The 22631-nt window shown below is 50.1% G+C and overlaps 2 protein-coding genes across 2 annotated transcripts; one reads left to right on the top strand and one right to left on the bottom strand.

The window, feature by feature from the left end:
- Nucleotides 1-3918: 3918 nt before the first annotated feature.
- Nucleotides 3919-11639, bottom strand: LOC109143195 (melanocortin 2 receptor accessory protein). Its single transcript, XM_039565809.1, has 3 exons — nucleotides 11453-11639; nucleotides 8259-8358; nucleotides 3919-4178 (listed from the first exon to the last, which is right to left on the bottom strand). Exons 1-3 carry the CDS (start codon nucleotides 11556-11558, stop codon nucleotides 4109-4111), a joined length of 276 nt encoding a protein of 91 aa, XP_039421743.1. The 5' UTR covers nucleotides 11559-11639; the 3' UTR covers nucleotides 3919-4108.
- Nucleotides 11640-12530: 891 nt separating this feature from the next.
- On the top strand, nucleotides 12531-16451 carry MIS18A (MIS18 kinetochore protein A). Its single transcript, XM_039558874.1, has 6 exons — nucleotides 12531-12778; nucleotides 12884-12950; nucleotides 13569-13691; nucleotides 14727-14820; nucleotides 15546-15616; nucleotides 16048-16451. The coding sequence occupies exons 1-6, from the start codon at nucleotides 12568-12570 to the stop codon at nucleotides 16079-16081; spliced, it is 600 nt and encodes a 199-aa protein (XP_039414808.1). The 5' UTR covers nucleotides 12531-12567; the 3' UTR covers nucleotides 16082-16451.
- The last annotated feature ends 6180 nt before the right edge of the window (nucleotides 16452-22631 follow it).

Raw genomic sequence — 22631 nt, 5'->3', positions numbered from 1 at the left:
CACTCAAAGCAGAATACACATCTTCCCAGCCCATGCCAAATGTGCCTCATTGCCAGCTGGTTGCTTTCCAAATAGTGTAATATCAAAAAGACAGAAAAGCCCTAAGAATCTTCCCAAAATGTTGGAAATAATTACTTCTGAAGTATGTCCCAATCCCTACATTGAGTAAAATACCGAAATAAAAAATCTTATTTACAAGCACGTGCATTCGACATTAATATATTTCCAACCATACTCACATACTTACAGAAAGGTATTTTTCCTATAATCCACTCTAGGCTCACCCATATTTTTGTAATATGACCCATATTTGTAGATGTAGAGGAATTACAGGAAAACAGAACACAGAAATGCATGTATTGGGGAAAAAACCCCCCCACCTTTGCAATGTATGTTTCTCATCACACAAAAATCCCCGGGCACGTAAATAAATTTTAAAAACCCCCACTGAACACCAAAAATCCTTGTGCTGTGAAAGAGGCTTTGCTAAGGCAGGCACTAAATTGCCACTGACAATCAGTCACGAGCCTGCAGAGGAGCAGGAGAACCTGAAGAAACGCGGCTCTTTGTAACAGGAAATGAAACATTAAAATGCGGGAAAAGCCCAATGGCTTTGCTGCTTCCAGGAGATGTGGCAGTGAGATGTTGAACTGGAGTCCTTAACCCCCCCCGCCCCCTCCTTTTTGCAGTACTCCAGTGTTTTGGAGGAGCACACAAGCCTACAAACCCATCCCACAGCTTGTTTCCTCTCTTTAAGGAAGAGAAGATCCACACACGCACAGGAATGTTTATTTTGGCAGGGTTTGTTGCACTAATCATTTACATTTGAAATGATGGGATTTCTACCTCGCCAAAAAAAATCAGAAAACCCAACCCACAACCAAAACCCAACCGGACCCGAAGCAGTGAGTTTTGCGAATGAAGCATTTCACAGCTGATGCTGACAGAAGGCACAGCATTACTGGAGCACCGAGTGCAGGGACCAGTGCCAGAAGCTGCCTGTGGCCTGTGCAGGACACCACGGCACACACGGGGCTCACATCCCACTGCCGAGCACCTGCAGCCATCCAGAGGGCTACTGAGCCTGCTTTCCACATGAAACAGAGTTCTGCGGAAGCATGCACTCGGGACGAGCCCAGCTCACACGCCATGAGCGCTCTGCCCAGAGCCAGCCCTCCCCGGTGCTCCTCGTGTCCTTCCTCCTTTCACAGCTCCTGGGCTTTTATCTCCCGCCAGCCAGCGGGCAAGTGTTTGATGTTGGCACACAATCAACACTGGAGGTGGTTTCCAACTGCTTTCCCTTCCCAGACTCCAGTGTTCAGACCTCACAAAGCCCAGGAGCCCTTCGGATTGCTTAGGAACTTGGCATTAGGGACTTTCTTTCCAGGATCTGAGGGGAGCCTACAAGAGAGCTGGGGAGGGACAGGGGACAGGGGCCTGGAGGGACAGGACAAGGGGGAATGGCTTCCTATTGCCAGAGGGAAGGTTTAGATTGGATACTGGGAAGAAATTCTTCCCTGTGCACAGGCTGCCCAGAGCAGCTGTGGCTGCCCCTGGATCCCTGGCAGTGTCCAAGGCCAGGTTGGATGGGGCTTGGAGCACTCTGGGATAGTGGAAGGTGTCCCTGCCCATAGCAGGAATGGGACTGGATGATTCTATGATGATTCTACCATTTGGATGGGGTTTGATAGGGTTTAATTCAGCCCTGAATCACAAAAATGATCATCCTCTGCAAGCATCCTTCTGCACACAACGTAGAAAACAATCTGCTTAGTGCCCATGGCGCAGTCTGTGTGTGTGGGGGTGTGTTTACATATATATACACATATATAAAAAATTATGTTTTTACTAAGAAAATGAAACAGGTTTTTGTGTTCTCACACTTGGTTTTCTGACGGAAAAGAACTCAGGCTGGGGAATTTTGGATGCAAGCAGGGCTAAGTGCTTTTATTGAGAGCAAAGCAAAAGGTCTGAAAGTGAATCCTGAAAATAAATCAGTATAAAAATATGGTGCTGGAAAGATAGCTGTGGGCACTGGCAGGTGAAAGGGACAGGAGGTGACGACTGCGGCTCTTGGTGTAATGCACTGACACCTCATCAAACCCCTGGCAGACCCTGATCAAAGGTTTATTCAAGGAGCAGCCCAGACAAACCACTTCCGTTCCTTCCCTGATTTACACGGGCGCTGTGGTCTGCACAAGAACGCACCGCCAGCCTTGGGGAACAGCCGAGGGCGGCTGCTGCCACTTTCCGTGCTCCTCCCACAGCCTCCCACCTGCGAGCGCAGAGCTCCGTCCCTGCGGATCTGGCTACACGGAGGAGCTGGGTTGTTGTGACGAGTTCAGGATAGCGTCCCTGATGTTTGGCGAAGTGTTACCAACTTAGAAGGTTAAGGTAAGAAGGTTCTCATTGGGGTGGCTTGTCAAAAGTGGGTCACGCTGGAGAACAGAACAACGCAGACTCCGTGAAGGATATAAACACCAGAACTTGGGGAAGAAGGGCAAGTAGAAGTACAAAAAACCAGAGTTGATAAAGCCTTTTTCAGTGGAAAATAATCTTTAGACCATACCTCAATATTTCAAAGCAAAGCGCTGGAAACTGCCTTTAGATTATTCTCGCTTTAAAAACAAACAGCCCCCCACCAACACCCAGGAATTTTGTTTGATGACCGTCCTCTGAATTCAGGGACACGTCAGATCCTTCGTACTGAGCAAGGAAACAGAGTTCTTTTGTGAAGCAACAAGTTCCTGGACTTTGTTCTTGAATCTGCGCCCCTCATGTGCTACGAGATCAAAGTGATCTTTTATCCTGTGAATTCACATTGGCCCAGGATATTTACTGACACTCCTCAGACACGGTTTCAGGGAGAGCAAATTGTGTTTCCCTGGTTTACCCCTCTTAGTGCGGACATCAGGGCCATCTCCTGGCCATTGCAGGCGCTGGCGGAGCAGCAGTAAAGGGAAAAAAAAAGTTTTGAAATCGAAGCTGTGAAGCCTGTCAGGAATTATTTGCTCCCCAATACCCGCATAGGATTTGATCTCCAAAGTACCAAGGAAAACTTTTATCATCTTTGACCTAAGAACTGTCTCTTGCATAGGACTTCTTTCTCCTCCTTAAAGTATAATCCAGCTAGAATTCTTTTTTTTTTTTTTTTTTAACCAGTGTATTGCAAAACCAAAAATGCTTGCAAGTTAATTAGTTACACATTCCTTCTCAGGCTTAAATACTTCGTGTCTACACCCCATAGAAAAGCACTGATAGCACCCAGAATTTTATTGTACCCCATGGCCCAATTTTATTGTACCCTCTGAGCTGCCCTCTACCCCTTCTTCTGAACCGGGCTCAGCTGAACCGAGCTGTGTTCAACCGATCCGAATCTCATGGAGCTCAGACGAATGGAGCTGAGCCGAGCTGAGCCGAGCACAGCTGAGTTCAGCCGCACAGAGCCGAGCCAGCCGAAGTGAACCGAGTTAAGCTGAACCCACTCAAGCTCAGCCGAACCAAGCCGAATCTCACAAACTCAGCCGAACTGAGCCAGAGGAAGCGAGCTCAGCCGAATGGAGAAGAGCTCCGCTGAACCGAACCCAGCTCACACGAACACAGGCGAGCTCAGATGAACCTACTCGAACCAAACCGAGCTGGGTGACCTCAGACGAGCTCAGACGACCCCGGCCAAGCTCAGCCAAGCTGACCCGAGTTCGGCCGGACCCCAAAAAGCCCCGCTGAACTGAACCGAGCAGAACCGAGCTCAGCCGAGCCCAGCCGAACTGAAATTCAGCCGAACTTGCATTTCCTGATGTGTAAAGGGACAAGGACTCTGCTGAATCCCAGCACACGAGCGAGAACAGCAGCAAAAGCTCCACGTGAAGTTGATTTACCCCCTTGGAACCAGCCAACATCACAAAAGGCAAAGACACCGACAGATAAGCAATATTATTTATTTTCTTCCACCACTCCTTGGTGGCTTTATAAAAAATACATTAATGACACCTTGAACATGTCCCACAGCATTCCCAAACTTCGAACCGCTGGGATCGCACAGTGATTCCAACACATTCCAGTGGCAAGCGCTTCGCCCGGGGAGCTGCTCTGGCTGCTCTCGTGACCATTAATTAGCGCGAGCGCAGTCACTGCCTAATGAACTCCTGCCCGACCCTGCACTGCCGTTCGTAGCCGTGCTGAAAGGAATGAGAGGAGGTGTCTTTACAAACAAGACAGTCATAAAGCCAGATACCGACAGGTGAAAGAACCGACCGAGAAGCGCCGAGTTCAGCCAAGGGGAGCCGGGCTCCGCTGATAGGACTCCCCTTCCCCCTCAAGATGGGACCTTCAGTCCAGCCCTTAACCCAGTTCTTGAGGTGGATTTTTAAAGAGGAAACTGGAAACTTTGCTATGACTTGCTCTGTACCAAGGGTGAAGGGAACTGCCACAGCTGCTCCTGGGAAAGAGAAGAGCGATAAGCGCTTCCAGTGATTGTGAATGGGTGTCACTGAGGGCAAGAACAAGAAGGATGTGAGATATTTGGGAGAGACTGCCTGATTCTGGGGTTGGGAAAAGACAAGACACAGCTCTAAGTGCTGGTGGGGAACCGAGCAAGGAAATGGGACAGACCTAAAAAGGAGCAGATATGGATAGGGCAGGAGGAAACTTCTGGTGTACAAACCATAACAGCTAAAAGAGGTGTGGTTCTGCCAGAAAAACAAACTAGTGGTGGGGTGGATGGAATGATAGGAGAACTGCAGGTTCCTGCCTCCTCTTCCCAGTTGCTTCCCAAGCTTCACCTTTAAAGAATAGCTGATGAGTCCTGGCCTAGAAGCAATTAGTTCCACATAACAGGGCTGAAGACAATATCTCATCTACTGCTGTATCCTTAGGGCTTCAAAGGTGGGGAGGAAAATTACAGTGGGGAGAAAAATGTAACCCAAAAGTGAGAACAGAAATGGAAAATTTTTGAAAAGCTGCCTTGATGTCCTGGAGCCATAGCTTCAGAGGGGAGAAAGAAGACGTCTTAGACTAAAAGCCAGTGTTTCAGTGGCTGACAAACCTAACAAAACAAAATCCAAAAAGCAAGATAAAATAAATGGGATTAAAAAGAAAATAATTCTTTTTAATACTTGGGAGAAAGAAAAATAGAAACTTTATAATCTGAAATTTATATTTATTGCTAATGAAAGCTTAAAATATCTGTGCCTGAGAAGACTAACTCAACAGGGATTTTGCATAATGGTAATTCAAAAAGCAGAAACAGACCCCAAAAGTCTCACCAACAGGCCCAGCAGGTAGGCAGGTTTGGCATTTTCTTTATTGTGCTGCAGGTGTATTCAAGACATCTCTCCTCTTTGTTTGACAGAAGCAAGAAAAAAAACTCTTACCAAAACAGGATGTTTCCTTTCCAGTCTATCAAGTAGCTACACACCACCAGCTAGCTATCCACATTTTAAAATCAGCTGGAGAACTTGCATCCCAGAGACCTGGGGACTGTCTGAGGAGAACTCTGGCCAGCTCTGTTAATTGTTAACCGTCCCTGGAACAGCAGGGATGCTGGAGGAGGATGGAAGAGTTCCAGTGTCCCAGTAGTCAAAGAGACCAACCTGGTCAAGCCAGGTCACTCTTAGGCAGTGCTGTGAGTGATGTCCTTTTTTGAGGGAAGTGTGATTTGAAGGATAAAGGCAGCTACACATCTGTGATTTACAGTGAGGGTGGTCATGCACCACATCCAAATACTGAATGGGCTTTCTTACTGCAAGAGATCTGTCTGGAGCCAGCAGGGAGCCCAGGAGCCCAGGGGCCCTGAACTGAGCCTCTCCGAGAGCAAGAAACATGGATGAGGCATGAGACATGCAGATCCAGCTCTCTGGGCATCCAGCTTGGGTTTTTCTCCAACATTACACTGTCTGGCAGGAAAGTGATAGCCAGAAGGTTTGTGTTGTGCACGGCTATCAGGAATGCACAGCCTCCAGTGAAATGCATGGGACACTGGGAAGGAGCTCGCCTTGTCCTCCTTCCACTGTGTGAAGTTCCAGCCTTGGCCAGGAACTTTCTCCAGCCACAAACCCTTACTTTTCTGTATCGTTTTGGATGATGATGATGATGATGATGATTATTATTATTATTATTGAAGCAAATGTTAATGCTCTGGATCCCAGCAATGTGATCATCAGCTGCCTTGGCAGGCTAATGGGTTTGAAATCATTGGTCCCATCCTCCAGACGTTTTGTCTTATTTCTGTGGGATAGTGCAGTGCTGACAAAAGGGACTGGGACATGGATTCCTCACTGCAGGGCTTGCACAGGCATTGGCCTTCCCCCCTCTCCCGAACTCACCCATCAAACTTGGCACCCAGTTATTCGGTATTGCAGAGAAGTGTGTGGTGCAATCACATCATGGATTCAGGTCCACGACCTCTCAGTGTCTAAGGATTAAACTGTGGCATAAGTAAACAGAGTTGTCGCAAAGGCCTTTTGGAAGACACTTTGACAGTGACTTGTTTCTGTGCAGATGTGCAGGTAAGAACAAGGGACTCTGCTGTGGAGGGTGGTGTGCCCTTGCCAAGAGAGTAAACCCTTGGTGTTACACAGTGGGGGAAGAGATGAGTGTCATACGTAGCCAAAATTGCATCAACCCTGCATCAAAAGAGGTAGCAGGGGGGTTCTGCCAGGGGAGGGAGACTTCTGCCCCTCTCCCCTGCTCAGGTGGGACCCCACCTGAAGAGCTGCCCCAGCCCTGGGGTACAGCACAAGAAATATGCGGAGCTGTCGGAACAAGCCCAGAGGACAAGCCCAAGCTGCTCCAGGGCTGGAGCCCCTCTGCTCTGGAGCCAGGCTGGGGAGCTGCGGGTGCTCACCTGGAGAAGAGAAGGCTCCAGGGAGAGCTCAGAGCCCCTTCCAGGGCCTAAAGGGGCTCCAGGAGAGCTCGAGAGGGACATGGGATAAGGGGTGGAGGGACAAGACAGGGGGAATGGCTTCCACTGCCAGAGGGCAGGGATGGATGGGATATTGGGAAGGAATTCCTGGCTGGGAGGGTGGGGGGGCCCTGGCACAGGGTGCCCAGAGAAGCTGCCTCCTCTCACTCGGCGAGCTGGGAGAGAACACGGGGTCCTGCGTGTCCCTGAGCTTGACAGAGATGGATGAGTACAGAAATGGTGAAGGTAAAAGTTCTCCAGCCTTGACCGGTGACATGAGCATGCATTTGTTGGGTGAGTTTATCAGAATTATCTTAAGAAAAGAGACATAAGGTTTCCATGCAGATATTGGATGACTGTCATGCCAAGGGTAGTGGGTGGCTGACACAGCAGAGAGGATGACAGGGCAGGGGGGTGCAAGTTTATACTTGTGGCTTCTTTCAGGCACTTCACTGGGTTTCGGTGCTGGAATTGGGAGAAGTGGAATTGAAGTGGGGGCTTAAAAAACACACAGAACTCAATCAAAAAGGACAAGTTTTGTGTGTGACTGGGTTTAATAGTTTCTTCAGTCCTAAAATTGTTTGCTTACAGTATGTTTTCAGCCTAGAAAAATTATAAGATAGGATGGTTTCAAAGCCTAAACAAACCTCATCGAATACTGGTTTTCATTAATGATTTCTGGGCACTCCAGAAAACATTTCTAGACTTGCCTTGTTCGCAATGGCTCCTTTGATGGTCAGAATTGAATACATCAGGCATAAATATGTGTATTTTTAAGCCAAGTATTTTGCTCAGTAACAGGATGAAATAGTGAAAAAACTTTAAAAATCAGTACTTTGTTTAAGTCTTCCAAACACTCTGAAATTTTCATGTATACAGACTTCTCCTGCCAGTTTTTTTGGAACAGTAAATTTGTGGGGACATGCCTCTGTTACCCTGCAATTTCATGTCCATTTCCATGTCTGTTGTGTTGTTAGTCTGCTTCCTGCTTTGTGGTTTATTTGGGTAAACTGCCTTTTAAAATTGTTTTTGTTACCTTCTGTGAGCATGCCAGAGGCCCTAGGGTGCCAATACATGAGAATATTAATGCTCCTTTTGACTTCTGTGTCCCTCTGCTTGTTTGTGACCTAATCCTGAATCTCTGCCCAACCTGCTGAGCTGAATTTTCTGCGTCCTGACCAGATAAGGAGGAGCAGTGGGTCAAGAGACACTCCAACCAAATACTGACAGAGCAAGTATACCTTTGTGCAGTTATAAACATTGGATGTCGTTGCTGGATCACCCAAGGCAGTGAATGTTCCATGCAGGTTAGTTTTTCACACCAGTATCTACTTACTTTATCTCTGGTTGTACTTACTTTGCTGGGGTTGATCCAGAGCAGGACATACACAGTAAAATAAGGAAAAGAAACATCACAAATGCAGCAAGGCCGACCCAAAAGGCAATGACGATGGAGTCTGTGGACACAGCACAGTAATTCTGTCACTGCTACCATGGCAAAAATAAAACACAGCAAGATGATTTACCATCTCTAATAAAGGTGTGCCATTTGATTCACTCAGTTTCTCCTTTTAGAGAGAGAGGACTCTAAGTGCCAATTTGTTAAAGGTCTCGGGAGCCTCCTAATAGTTAATGGTAACAGGAATGAGGGAGGGGTTGGGAAAAGCCTCTAGAGAGTGTTCTGGTGACTAGAACTGTGCAGATATTTGAATATGGTTCCTTTGACACAACCACAGTGCAGGAAGCAGTGTGGTGCTCAAGCCTGAGCTGTTACTGCCAAATCCTGCAGGATCTTTAAGGAGAGGCCCTCAGGGAGGGAATTCCAGCCTTGAAAGCATTTTATACCAAGAGAAATAGCAAGGGAAGTTTGTTGCAAAGTGCCTGTGACTCTCCCAGGACATCAGTGCAGTGGAAGAGAATGTGCCCCTTGCCCTGTTCAGCTGCAGTGCCTCTGCAACCACCATAAAATACTGCAAGACGCTGCCTGCTTTACCAGGAGCAAATGGTTTATTTAAGGAACGAGAGGATTCCCAGTGCCAAAGTGTGGCCACAGTTGGTTTAGTGGGAGTGTGAGGTGGCTGGGGGAGCAAAGGGAGCTGCTCTTTCATGAAGGCTACAGTGCTGTGCCAATTATTGCCTGAGCCGTGGGCTCACTGAGGGAGGGGATGAATCCACTCCTGCCCCCACAGCACATTTGGCCACTGTTTCAAAAATGCTCCTTCCTGGGATCTCTGTGGTGGTGGTGGTGGCCTTGGGAAGTTTGGGTGCTCTGCCCTGGATTCACAGCCGGCGACTCACTTCAGAGGAGGTGAAAAAGAAGGGTCACTGACTCCAGAGACAAATATTGACCAAGATAAAATAAATCTTCCCTCTGAAAGGACAGAAACATTGTGTTCTTTGAAACAAGTCCAGTATGTTTGATTGAGTGTTTCTTTGTGAAAAAGTTCAGTATGTGTCGGCATTAAAGCCACAAAGAGATTAAGGGAATTAGCCCAGCTCCTTTTAAACACAAAACTAGAGCTGGTCCAGCTGCGCCCTTATCAAAAACCTGAGTTTTGGCTGTGCTACTGAGAAATATCAATGGGGAGGGGCAGCTTATTTTATTCTTCCTCTGTTAATGAAAGTTTCAATGAGCTTTAGTTCAGAAGATGCTAAATTAGCACATGAAGCCTGATGCTCTGACCCGCTCTTCCCAAACTTATTATGGGAAAAAGCAACAGGGTGCTACTGGCCAACCACAGCTCCAAAAAGCAAGCTCGTGGCCCAGGGACATTTTGAAAAGCCCAAAGTTTTGAAAGGTTCCAAGCCACTGGGACAGAAATTAAGAGTTTGGATTTATGGCATTCCCTGTTAGGGCTATTTTGGCTTCATCTTTTAAAAACAGTTTTAAATACATTTCATGGAATTCACTGAAGCTAAATAAATTGGCTCCAGGTCTCAGGTGGAGCTTGAACCAAAATTTCCTGGGTTCAAATTCCACAATTAGGATTTTTTTTTTTAACTGGAATAACATATTTTACCAATCTATGAAAAGCTTTCCTATTGCTAAATTTTACCATCACTTTTTGTGCATGTGTGTGTGCATGTGCTTAAATAGCTTAGCTAAGCAGTTTGGAGTTCCGTGGTGGAATTTAGGGGGTAATAATCTGCCCTAACTTTAAAATAAAGAGAATCAGAGGAGCTGCTCATAACCTGCCTGGTCCCAGCAGCACCAAATGTTGCTCTATAGCATTAGAGAGCAAGATTTTCTACATGGAAGGCTGTGGATATTCACACCACTTTCTTTAAGATGTGGTGCTCTAAGTTTGGAGGCAATAAACCTTTGACTGATCTGAATGCACAGAAAAGCTTTTCTAGAGGTGGTGCAGACTACATTTCTGCTCCCTTTTCCTATTGCTGTCCAAGCAAGCGAAGCACAAGCAGCTCCTAACACAGGCCAGTTCAACCTTCACCATCAGAAAGGCATTGTTAATGAGAAAGACATGAAGATATTCTGAAAGGCCATCACATTTTCCTGTATTATATAATAATTTCACTGCAATAACCTTGGGAAAAACAATTTTAATCTCTGAAACCACTTCTGAACAGTTGCAGCCATCTTCAGTAAACTAAACAGCAGTGAGTAAAGCCCGTAACTTTGTTAATTAACTGAAGATACAACCACAGGTAGAGGCTTGACAGAAATCTAGGGAAAACACTGCCTGGAGCATAAGTGACTCCAACACACCCTACCTGCTCTTCCTTGGTCTTTGTCAGTCCATCCACTGCCCTCAGTTAATTTACTGTGACGTAGCTTGTCATTTTATCTTAGCAAAACCTAACCAGTGCAGTTACATTAGAAAACCCCAAATTATTTGCCACTATAAGTACCCATAAAAAGACACTGCTGTTCCACTGTGCAAAGCCAGGTGTGAAATGGAACAAGCTATTGCAAGGCGAGTTGGGTGAATGCTACTTCATATCCTTTGAAAATAAACTGCAAAGCCCGGCAGAATCAGTTTCCACAGGAGTAAAGCATTTTCACAATAAGGGATATTATTACTTTATTAGTTCAGCAGCGCTAAATCAAAGGAGGAAAGGTAAAAAAATATGTTTGCAGCTTGTTGCTCCTGGCTGGTGGAAACATATTATTTCCTTTACTAAAGCTCTGCATGTTTACCAGTTGCAATGTCAGCCTTATCCCAAGATGAAAACATAGTATCTTTATGAAAACCTCTGCTCTTTCAGCAAACGTGGTGACAATAGCACACAGGTAACTAGCACTCCACACTACAGATTTGCAAGTCATCAACTTTCCCCTTAGCAAATGACTCAATAAAAATCTATCCTGCTAAAGAAGAGTTAGTGTCAGCAGTCTTATAGCTTCAAATACTGTAAGACAAAGCCCAGAGTTAGTGTGTTAGTAATTAGCCAGCCTGAAGGCAGACACCCATTCACACAATCACGCACTGGCATGGACTCTACTGCAAGGAAACAAAACCAGGTCAGTGAGACAAGCTATGCAACATTTTCCCTGTGCTAGATTAGCACCTACTACTCCACAATACTTACATTTATTAACCTTCAACTTGCTTCCATCTACTGGAATTGGATCTATGTAATCCCAGTAATATTCATAAGACCAGAAATACTCAGAGGAGTTTGTTCTGTTAGCCATGTCAGTGGTGCCTTTTAAGCCAGCTCAGAACTCCGACCCACTCCTGTGCTTCATTGTACTTCAGCGCCCTCAGAAAGAGAATTGCACAACTGATGTCTGTGCCAATCACTCCGGGGTCCCGCAGCTCAAGGACTGCCTTGGGACTGAAACCATCTAGCAGCAATGAGTATTAGTGTACGGCAGAGATGTAAAAGCAGCCCTGAAAATGCAATGCTTGCTTCCTGCTGGACACTCATGTTATTCCTCAGCATGTTTTAAACTGAGATGGGTGCCATGTAACCTAGGGATAGGGTGGACAAGTGCCAGCTGGGTCACGAACGCTGCCCTCAGAGCAGTGCACTGGTCCTGGGAGCTCCTGAGCACAGCTAGGCTGAAAGACATCCCTGAATGTATCTTGATGGAAAGGGCTGGGGTCTGGAGGGGCCACACAAGGGGTGGCTGAGGGCACTTGACCTATTCAGCCTGGAGGAGACTGAGGTCAGAGCTCACCGGGGGCTGCAGCTCCTCCCGAGGGGCAACTCCGTTCTCTGCTCCCTGGGACAGGATCCAGCGAACGGCTGGAGCCGTGTCTGGAGGTGTTTATGTTGGATATCAGGTTTATGTTGGATATCAGCACCCCAGAGGGTGCTGGGCACTGCCCAGGCTCCCCAGGGAATGGCCCCGAGGCTGCCCGAGCTCCAGGAGCGTTTGGACCCCGCTGCCAGGGATGCCCAGGGTGGGATTGTTGGGGTGTCAGGGGTGCGGGGCCAGGAGTTGGACTGGATGATTCTTGTGGGGCCCCTCCAACTCAGGAGAGTCTCTGAATTAGGCGAGACTTGACAAAACGCTTCATATACAAATAATGTACGCGGGTGACCGCACCCTCCGCCCTGTCTCGCTGACGCGCCACAGCCGCAGCGCCCCGCGGGCGGAGCGGGCCGGGCCGGGGGCGGCCCTTGGCGGGCGGGCGGGCGGTTCCGGGGCGGTGTCCGGCGTCACTGCCGGTCCCTCGGCGGGCGGGCGGGCCGCGATGGCGCTGTGCCCGGAGCTGGAGTGCTCGCTGTCGCTGCTGGAGCCGGGCGGCGGCCGGGCCGAGCAGCAGCAAGAGCAGCAGCAAGAAGGGCAGGCGGGCGCGGCCCCCATGCCCATGGTGTTCATGTGCTCCGGCTGCAGGCGGCCCGTGGGCGACACGTCGAGCTGGGTGTTCAATGACGAGGAGGGCGGCTGCATCCTTCTGCGCAGTGAGTGCCCGCCCTGCCACCCCGGCGCGCCCCCGCGGTCGCTGCCCGCATCCCTCCACCCCTCCTTCCTTCCTTCCTTCCTTCCTTCCTTCCCTCCCGCTGCAGGTGCGGCCGCCAGCGTCGCCGTGGACCCGGAGCGGAAGGTCTCCAAGCTCCCCGGCGAGTGCGGATGGTGAGGGCCGGTCCTGGCTGAGCGCAGTCCCGGGGGAGTCGGGGGTTCCCGGGGGAGGCGCTGAGGACAGGCCCGGTAAAGGGCCCGCGGTGCTCGTGTGCCCCCCAGAGCCCCTGGAACGCTTATCTGGGGTGGTCTGCACAAGGTGCTTGAGGGACTTCTCACAAGGACACGTCATGATGGACAAGGGGAATGGCCTTAGGATGAAGGAAGGCTGGTTTAGATGAAATATTAGGAAGAAGTTTTTCCCTGTGAGAGTGGGGAAGCCCTGGCACAGAGAAGCTGTGGCTGCCCCTGGATCCCTGGAAGTGCCCAAGGCTGAGTTGGACCGGGCTTGGAGCAAGCTGGGCTAGTGGAAGTGTCCCTGCCCATGGCAAGGGGTGGAACGGGATGAATTTTAAGGTCCTTTCCTCAGTGTAGTGACTCTATTGGTCTTGTGAGGTCAGCCCGAGGAGCTGTTGCAAATTCAGGATGAAAGATGAGTGCTCGTAATTTACACTGTGTAAAGCAAGAATGAATGCTCTAAAAAATTCTAATGCATGAATTTTTTTAGCAAAGGGATGGCAAGAGGTGCTTCCTTTTATTTTCTCCTGAATAAATGTTATTTCTTGCTTACAGCATGGTAGAAACCTTATTCTGCTCTGGCTGCTCAAGGACACTTGGCAGCATCTACAGGTGCACCTCAAGGCATCTCGACTACAAGAGAGATTTGTTCTGTTTCAGTATTGACTCTGTTGAAAGGTAAATGCAGAATGTTTATGGATCAGCCTACCAGCTCCACTCATCAGGCATCACACTGAGGGTGCTCCTGTTATATCTCTGACAAGTCTAGAGGTAGCTGTTTCTGCTGCTCTGTCCCAGAGCTGCTTTCTGCATTGCTGCCGTTGGCATCATAGTGCTCAGTTGTGAGGAACATCACCTGTGTTAGGCAAATCCTAGAAAAAAACAAAAAAAAATACCAGGTTTGCCTTTTGTATGAGATGTTGCATTCCAGCCAAGAAAATATCACCAGGTGCATAGCACAGGGGGGTTCCTTCTCATTTGATCAGAAGAGGACACAAGCCAAGCACCAAATAGGCCTGGCTGGAGCCTGGTAGGGGTCAGCATTATCAGCAGGAAGCATGGCCAGAGGGGCTCAGAACTTGGGGTGGGTCTGACCTGTACTGGCCACATCTGCTTTGTCCTTGCAAAGGCAAATCTGGCAGCTGAGTATGTGCTTGAGACTCTCGCTCAGCCATCTTAAAATCTGTCTAGGAAATGAAGGTGTGCATGGGTTTTATTGGTTTATAGCACCTAAAAGTGGTCTTAAAGTATTCTTTAATAACTATATCCTGATTTAAGGCTCCATGCCAGAGTTCTTTTATGCAAGCATTGTTCTAATAGACAGTGATTGTTCATCTGGCCTAGTTTTAATGTCTCTGTTTTTTTCTGAAGTTCCCATTTGTTTCGCTGTATTGCTGTGGATGTTCACCCTTGTACTCTGGACAGTGGTTTTGTTTTGTTTTTTTTCATTCCACAGCCATGATACTTTGTTTTTTCCATGGCAGTAAAATTCTCTAAAGCACTGACCTGGCCACAGAATGGCAGCACTTTCCTGGGCAGTAATGCCACTTCTCCCAGCCAGCGCTGCTGTGCTGTTCTCGGTGTCTGTGCAATTTTCCACTGTATCCTGTAGCTCTGGAATCCACAGCTGTCTCTCAGGGTTCTGGAGGAGTGCTGTATTTGGATTTTTGGCTTCAGAGTGGGAAGTGCATGATCTAAACTGTGGAATCTCAGCTATATTCTAGGAACCCCGGAAAAGCAAGCTGTTCTTGATGAGGAACCTCTTACTCTTGAAAGTCGAGCTGTCTTGCAAGAGGTGCTGCAAAGGGTAAGATTGAACCTTGTATCATTCTTTGTTTAAATCACCTCTGTGAAGTCTTAAGATGCTTCAGTGGTTTCTGCAGAACAGTTTATTTCACCCAGAGCAATTCAGTGCATTGTAACATGTACTGGACTGCTTCATGCCATTGATATCTTGTGTTATGCAAGATTTTCAGCAACTTTTCCTTCAATTTTTGTGGTAATTAGCATTTTCTGTTTATCAAGCACAGCATTGGGTTCCTATTCACGTCTCAGTAATTTGATATGCTGTTTCTAATTAGTTCTGATTCACTTCTCCAGATCTTCACTTAATTTTTGGTCATCTCTCTTCTGCCCTTTGTGCAAATGGACTTAATGCTTTTGCTGTAACTTTGTATTGTAATATTACATCATAAATCAAGTTGATGTTTTACTGTACTAAAATCTTGTGACTGCAGGTAGGGAGAGTTAGGAGCAAATATTGTAAGGAAGTTGACTGTGGAAGCTGAAGGTTGTACAGCAAAAGCTGAGTGTGTGCCTCTGACACTTACCAAGGCTGGAAAAACTTACAGACTGTGGACAGTGAATGTTAGAGTTGGGTGACCTTTCAAAGTGTGAAAGTAGCAGGAAAAGAATCAAATCAAAAGAATTGGTGGTTTGAGATCAGGTTCGAGCCCTTTCTGGCATCCACACTTGCTCTTTGTATTGTCAGATTCTGTGTGTGACCCAGCACCTTTCCCTGCTTGGTTGCAGGTAGATACCATATTCAAAGCTCTGGAGACAAGACTGACCACTATTGAGTCCCGTGTGGCTGCTCTGCACAGGCAAGTCTGACAGCAGATACATGGTGAGCTGCAGGAGAATGGTGAACATGAGACTTGTGCCAGTAATCCTGTGGGAACATGGCAGAGACTGTCCAAGAGCAGAGAGCTCTGGGTGCCTGTGCTGCAGGGAAGCAGTGCTGACCGAGGCTGCGTCCCAGCCAAGGAGTTCCTCTTTGTCTCTTAAGAGGATGCCCCAGGGTTTTTTCTTAATAAAGACTTCTGATCAGCCCATCTGTAGACTTCTGGTTTAATGTAAATATTTATTTAAATTTTTGCCTCTGAAAGCAAAGCATTTATCTCCTGGCTTCCCTGCTATTCAGTATCTACTGAACTGGGTGTGCATTTTGCTAAGCTAATAAAAAACCTCTGTGTGATTCTGTAGTGTCCAAAGGAACAACATTAAGTCATTTTTCTTTTTCTTGTCTCCACAGCCTTAGCTTCACTCATGCTCAAAGACAGGAATGACTCAGTAACTATATGGAGTGGTTTGTTTGTTTGGTGGGGGTTATTTTGCAAGGTCAGGGCTAAAATATGATGTAAAAAGGGGCTTTTTTTCAGCATTAGATACAATTCTTTTGCACGAGGTGTTGAAGGTCAGCTGTTTTACAGCTTCAAAAGGAGGAAGCCAAACCAGGCTGGTGGTGGCTTTAAGCAAGGCTTGGTTTAAGTTTGAGCAATTTACTCAGCAGTTTTTTTGTGTTAATGTAGATATTTCAGTTGTGTTTTCTGTGCATTTGGCTAATTGTCAGTGTTTCTCACACAGTATGACTGTCCCACCTCGTGTTTTCCAATAAAAGCAAGCACTTGTAGTATAAAGCAAGAATAATCTCAAAAAGTGTTTTGTGTTTTGTTTTGCTTTATTTATTTATTTTGTTACCCAATACTGCTTAATTTTACTACTGTGAGTTGTTAAGTTTTCTCCAAAAACTCAGAATTAATTTCCCCATTCTGCCTCATTGGTAGGCTCTGTTTCTCTTAGAAAAGCTTCTACCCTCCACCTTCACTGCCCTGTTTTGAAGCAGTGCTCCAGCTTAGCCTGTAGTGATGGGTCTTCTATCCTTTTGCTGTTCAGGTGACTAAAACCTTTTGTTATTGACATACCTGCCAGAGGAGCTTACATTACTCCAGTGTAATTTGTGAGGCAGTTTCTGCTCTAACAAGTTTTTGAATGCTGCTCAACAGCGGAAGACCTCATTCTGGATGTCTGAAGAGAGACATGAAGTACCCTTTAGCTGAAGGTTGGTTCATGTTCGAAGTGGGAGGTTGAATAACCCAATGTTTATCAAGCTGGAGGTGGTGTCTAAGTGGGTCCTTGTCTTTGATAAACTATGAAATACATGGTTTAACTCTACATTTGATAGAAAGGACTAGATTTGCTGGTGACAGGCAGCACATCTAGTTTGAAATGTGCACATGGATGGCAGCAAACTGTGGTTCAGAGCTGGCTCCCTGAAGAGACTCAGCAGCTGAGTCCTTCTGACACTTGTGGTGCATTTCTAACATCTCTGTTCCGTGTCCCTGATACAGCTGCTGTGTCCAGAGAAAACTACGTGCACACATGTGAGAAATGGTTGCTTTTCTCCAGGCAAGCATCTGAATTTCAGGAACTTGAAGAAAAAAACGTCCTGACCCACCTGGAATGATTTGGGTCTCAGGAGGCATCTGGGAGCCTCCTGTTGTGTTCTGGGTGGGGCTGTGGCTATGAAAGGGGTAAAGGACATGGGGAGAAGGGGGGGGGGGGGGTGGTAGAGAAGCAATGACTTGGGCCAGTGACACCATGTCCATGGCAGGTCCAGCCTGTGCTTCAACTTAGTGCTACTCTGAGCCCTCAGTCTGCAGGGAAAGGAACCTTTGGGGAAGCTCTTACAGCTCTAATTAATGCTTTGTGATGATTTTCTGGAAGTAGGCTGTCCATTCTGACCCATTTTCTTCCCTCTCCCTGTCAGATTGTACCTGCTGAAAGGCTGAGGTGAGACCAGGGTCTGTAAAATCTCTGATTGTCTGTGCCTTCCTGAGGCTGAAGCCATGTTTGCTGCCAATGACAACCTAATGGGGGATGCTAAAGACTGAAAACTTTGGGTTTTTTCCCCCTGAATCCCAAGGCTTTCTCAGCAGCTGTGTCCTGTACATCTTTTAAAGGAGTTTCTGGGTTTAGAAAGGTTTTTACATTCTGCAATATTTATCTATAACTGAATTTAAAAGAATAATACTGTATCAATGTGGTGTTAATTAGTTTGTTGGAGTTGGTTAATTAAAACAAATCATTGATAAGGGGTTTGAGCAGCCCTTGGTTGGAGCTGGCAGCTCTTATTTAATTTCTCTTCATTCCTTTAATTTCTTTCAATTAGTTCTTAAGCAATTACTGCAATTAGCATATACAATAAGGAGAACAGCATTTCTGCCCTGCTGGACTGGGAAATCCAAGCCCAGTTCCTTGGAGAAACTGAGGCAGGGGACTGGGAGCTGAGCCTCAGGCTGGGGTTTGACAGTGGGAATTCAGTGAGGAAAAAAGAGGAGAGATCCCCAAAAAGTGGCTAAGGCCAGCTGTGCTGGCTTTGGGTGCTCCCACCCCAAAAAATACTCCTGGTTAAAGGGCACTTGAAGAAGCAATGGGATGTGTTGGGGGGCCTGTGCTGGGACCTCCAAAACCTGGTCAGGGATGCTGGGAAGTGTCAGCTCCGCAGGAACACTCCAGAGGGGCTGTGCTGGGACCCCTCAACTTCCATCCAGAGATGCTGGGCAGTGCTGGACCTTTGGGACGCTACTGAGAGGCTCCACTGCCTGAGCCAGAGCTTTCCCGTTCTGTTCTGTCGTGCTTAACACCGGGCAAGTCATTGTAGCCCCACAGGTTGAAAATCCCATCGGAGCAGTTGGAATCACAGCCGATTACACAGAAGCCAGTCCGGGAGAGGAAATGAGCTGTTCCATAGATTTATTTTTCCCAAAGCGTTTTTCTAATTTACACCAGAACCTGTCCTCTCCCCCCAGATCCCGTATCCTTTAGTTTTGGGGTTTCTCATAAAGAATTTTCTGCCTACGCTGGAAAAAAAACTTCCCTGGCACTGCGTGGAGCGGCGGGGTTTGGGGGCTTTCGGGGCCGGCAGAGGGGTCCCCGCGACCCGGCCGGTTCCAGTCAGCCCGAAGCAATCGCCGCCGCCGTTCTCCCGGGCACCGCCCCGGCACCGCCCCGGCACCGCCCCGGCACCGCCCCGGCACCGCCCCGGCACCGCCCCGGCACCGCCCGGCACCGCCCCGGCACCGCCCCGGCACCGCCCCGGCTCCCCGCGGGCCGCAGCGGGACCGCACCCGGGACCCGGAGCGGGAGCGGCAGCGCCGGGCTCAGCCCCGCGCCCGTCCCGGAGCGGCTCCTGCCGCCCGCGGCGATCCCCAGCCCGAATCTCTCCAGGGGAGAGGCGGCACCGCCCGGGACCCCCTGCGGACACCGACAGGAACCCGAACCAGAACCCTCAGCCCCATTCCCGGCCCTGCCTCAAACTCCCCGGGCTCCGCGCAGCGCCGGGACAGCGCCGGGACAGCGCCGGTCGGGCCGAGGTGCGCGGGGCGGGCCTGGGAGCGATGGTCCCGCCCCCATCCCCGGGACGAGCGGCCCCGCGCACGGGGCGGGGCGGGCGCGGCTCAGGTGTGCGGGACCGAAGTGATTCAATCCCCGGGAATCGCTTCCGCAGCCATTTGCTCACTCAGAGAGCAATGCGGGCGCGGGCCCCGCGTCCGGGCTCCCCAGGTGAGGCGCGGGGACTTTGGCCTCCCCTCCTGTCCTGTCCGCTAGCCCTCTTTTCTCCCCGCGTTCCCCTTTCTTTCGTCATCATCCGCCCCCCTTCACTCTCACCCCAAACCCTCCACTCCTCTTCCCCAAAACCTGACCCTTCCTCTCGCACCTTTCTCCCCCTCCTTCCTAGTTTTTCACTTTTAGATATATTGACGACGAATACTAATTTATGTATAGATTAATTTTGAAATAAAGCCTCTCTATCTACCCTAACATATACTGGAATATAATAAACTGAGAATAGAGATCAGCAAGTTTTGCGAATAACGAGCCGGCGTTTTTCTGTAGGAAGGAAGAAGCAAGTGCCTGGCCCAGGAGCCGAGACGCTCGGCTGCAGGAGCTGCAGAGCGCCCAGAGCCGGCTTTTGCCTCTGCTCTGTCCCTGCCCCGGGCTGAGCTGGGCGGCGCTGCTGCCGCCTGGTGGCGAGAGCGCGGCACTGCCGCCTCCGCGCGCCCACACACGGCGCCCCGGCGCTGCTGCCGCCGGTGCCGGCTGAGCCGAGAGGGCGGCGGCCTCGGTGGCTGCCGAGCGTGGCAAGGGCAAGGAGCGGGAGCGAGCGGGGCTGGGTCTGTCAGCGGAGGGGAGGGGCGAAGGGCGGTTCTGAGCGCCGAGGGACACGGCCGTGCGTGAGCGGGGCCACAGCTATGGAGAGGAGTGGGCGCCGTGCGGGGCGGCGACCGCGAGGAATGACAGCGCGGGGGGCGGCCCGGCGGGGCCGGTTTTGCCGGGCAGCAGAGGCGCGGTCGCAGCGCGACCCGGGCGGGGAGCACCGGGCGGGCACGGTCGGAATGGAGCCGCCCGCGTGCCGCTCTCAAGGGGGCGGCTCGGAAAGGAAGGCGCAGTTCCGCGCTCTCGGGACGGCGGTAAGTGACGTTTTTATTAGAACCTGCCAGGACCTTGCAGAGGGCGGGTCACACTTCCGCCACACTCAAGATGGCGGACGCACTAGGCCCCTTTGAGAGGTGTCCCTGCCGATGCCTGCCGCCGGTCGCGCGCGCCGTCGCCTCCGGTGCCGCTGACCCCACCAGCCGTGTCCTCGCACCGGGAAGCACCGCGGAAAATCGCGGGAAAAGCGCGGGACCGGCGTCGGAGTCCGGGCCGGATTCAGGCAACCGAATAGACAGAAGCCCTTGTGAGGGGCGGGGGCCTTAAGTGTACCACACTAAAGATGGCGGCTGGACCGGAAGTGGCTTCTGCCAGCACCCAAGATGGCGGCGAAGGGAGGAAGTTACGTCACCGCCACACTAAAGATGGCGGCTCGACCGGAAATGGCTTCTGCCAGCACCCAAGATGGCGACGAAGGGCGGAAGTTGCGTCACTGCCACACTAAAGATGGCGGTGGTTTACGCTGTTTTTGACCTTCTCAATATGGCGGCATGGAAGGCCCCCCCTAGCTGCGTCTATTCGACTGCCTGAGCGCGACGCCGACGCCAACCCAGCGCTTTATGCGCAGATTTCTGAGGCGTTTCCCGCTGTGTGGACACCGACTGTGGGGTCAGCGGCTCCTGGGGTAGGCGGGAGCATTCAGGCAGTTGAATAGACGGAGCGGGGGGGGGGGGGTCCTTCCGGCCGCCATCTTGAGAAGGTCGAATAGCCACATTGGTGCGGTCCCGGTGACTTCCGCCCTTCTTCGCCGGGAGCGGCAATGGCGGGGAGCCCGGGGAGCAGCGCTGCCGGGCCGGGGGCGCCGGGGCGGGTGCTCCGGGCTCGGAGGTGAGCGGGGAACGGGGACAGCCCCGAGCGGACGGTGGGGGCCGCGGGGGATCGGTATTCCGGCCCAGGGATGGCTGCCCCGGCCCAGGGATGGGTGTCCAGGCACAGGGATGGGTTCCTGGACTATCTAATAATATTATATAACGATCGTACAAGGAGATCTATATAAAAAATCCTCCATGGTCATCCTTCTCCCAGCCCCGCTGTGTTTTCAGGATCTTGGGGGAAGAGTTTGGGTCTGGACAAGGCTCTCGGGCACAGGGTGGGATTCTTGGGGTGCAGGGCCAGGATTTGGACTCGATGCTCCCTGCGGGTCCCTTCCAGCCCAGGAAATGCTGCGATCCTGTGCCTCTGAGGGTGAAATAAAGGGCACCGGTGGGGTTTGTGCCCGCTGTGTTCACGGCCCCGCCGGCTCAGGGCGGGTTCAAGGCGCAGCTGCCCCGAGCCAGCGGGACCGGCCGGGGCTGCTCGCTCCCGGTGCTGCCGCCTTGTGGGAGAGCCCGGCACTGCAGCCCGCACAGGCGCTGGACCACGGGATCGGCGTGGAACAGCAGCGCAGGGAGTGCTGAGGCAGCGCAGGGAATGCTGCGGTCCCAGGGAAGGCTGAGGCGTCCCCTGCCCGGGGCACTCGGCAGCAAATCCCTGATGTTGAGCAGCAAAAGGAAAGTTCTGGGTTAGTGGGAGGAGGTTTCTGGAGTGGAGCTGGGACAGGTGCTGATCCACGCATGGAATCACGGGGTGGTTTGGCTTGGAAGGGACCACCAAGATCACACTCTGTTTGTTGTCTGGTTCCACAGCAAAGACCATCCAGAACTGCCACCTCACCCTCACGGACAGCAGGAATGTCTTCCATAGCTCTTGTTTCGGAATGGGAATGGCTGTTGGGAGCTCTGGCAGGACCAGGTAAGAACAGAAATGGGATCATTCCGGCTGCTGCTGGAGGTGGTTTTCTGCTTTCAGGCTGTTCTTCTCATTGATCCTTTCACAGCAGTGTTCCTGGGCACATTTGAGGGTAATTCCAGGAATTTCAAAACGAATGAAAACTGATGGGGAAAAAATGTGAACCTGATCCATTTCTGATAATTCCAAGCTTCTCCCACAGCACTGTTCCAGGGGAAAGCTGATGAAAGGGTAAAGATGCAGAGGAACAAGTGCTGTAAACCCCCCTGGCTCTCTGAGAGAGCAAACCTTGCAGTACTCCCAGCAGATCTCTTGGAGAAACTGTGGGATCACAAGGTTTTCCAGGAAAGAAAAACAAGGGCAGAGATGAGGGAATAGGCTTCCAGTTAAGAATGGTTTGGTGGGTGTAGGAATGATACTTGTATGTTTGATGCTTCCCTTTTTATTCCTGAATAATTAAAAAATTCTTCCTTTAATAAACCATTTAAATTTGGGAATTTAAATTTGACAGGGAACAGTGCAACATCAATACAGGCAGAGATCATGGAATGATGGAATGGTTTGGGTTGAAAGCCCCATCTCTGAGCCTGTTCTGGGCAGGCTGCTGCCCATCGG

Source organism: Corvus cornix, chromosome 1 (genome assembly GCF_000738735.6).
Source record: "Corvus cornix cornix isolate S_Up_H32 chromosome 1, ASM73873v5, whole genome shotgun sequence".
NCBI lineage: Eukaryota > Metazoa > Chordata > Aves > Passeriformes > Corvidae > Corvus > Corvus cornix.
This window is presented reverse-complemented; position numbering and strand designations above follow the sequence as displayed.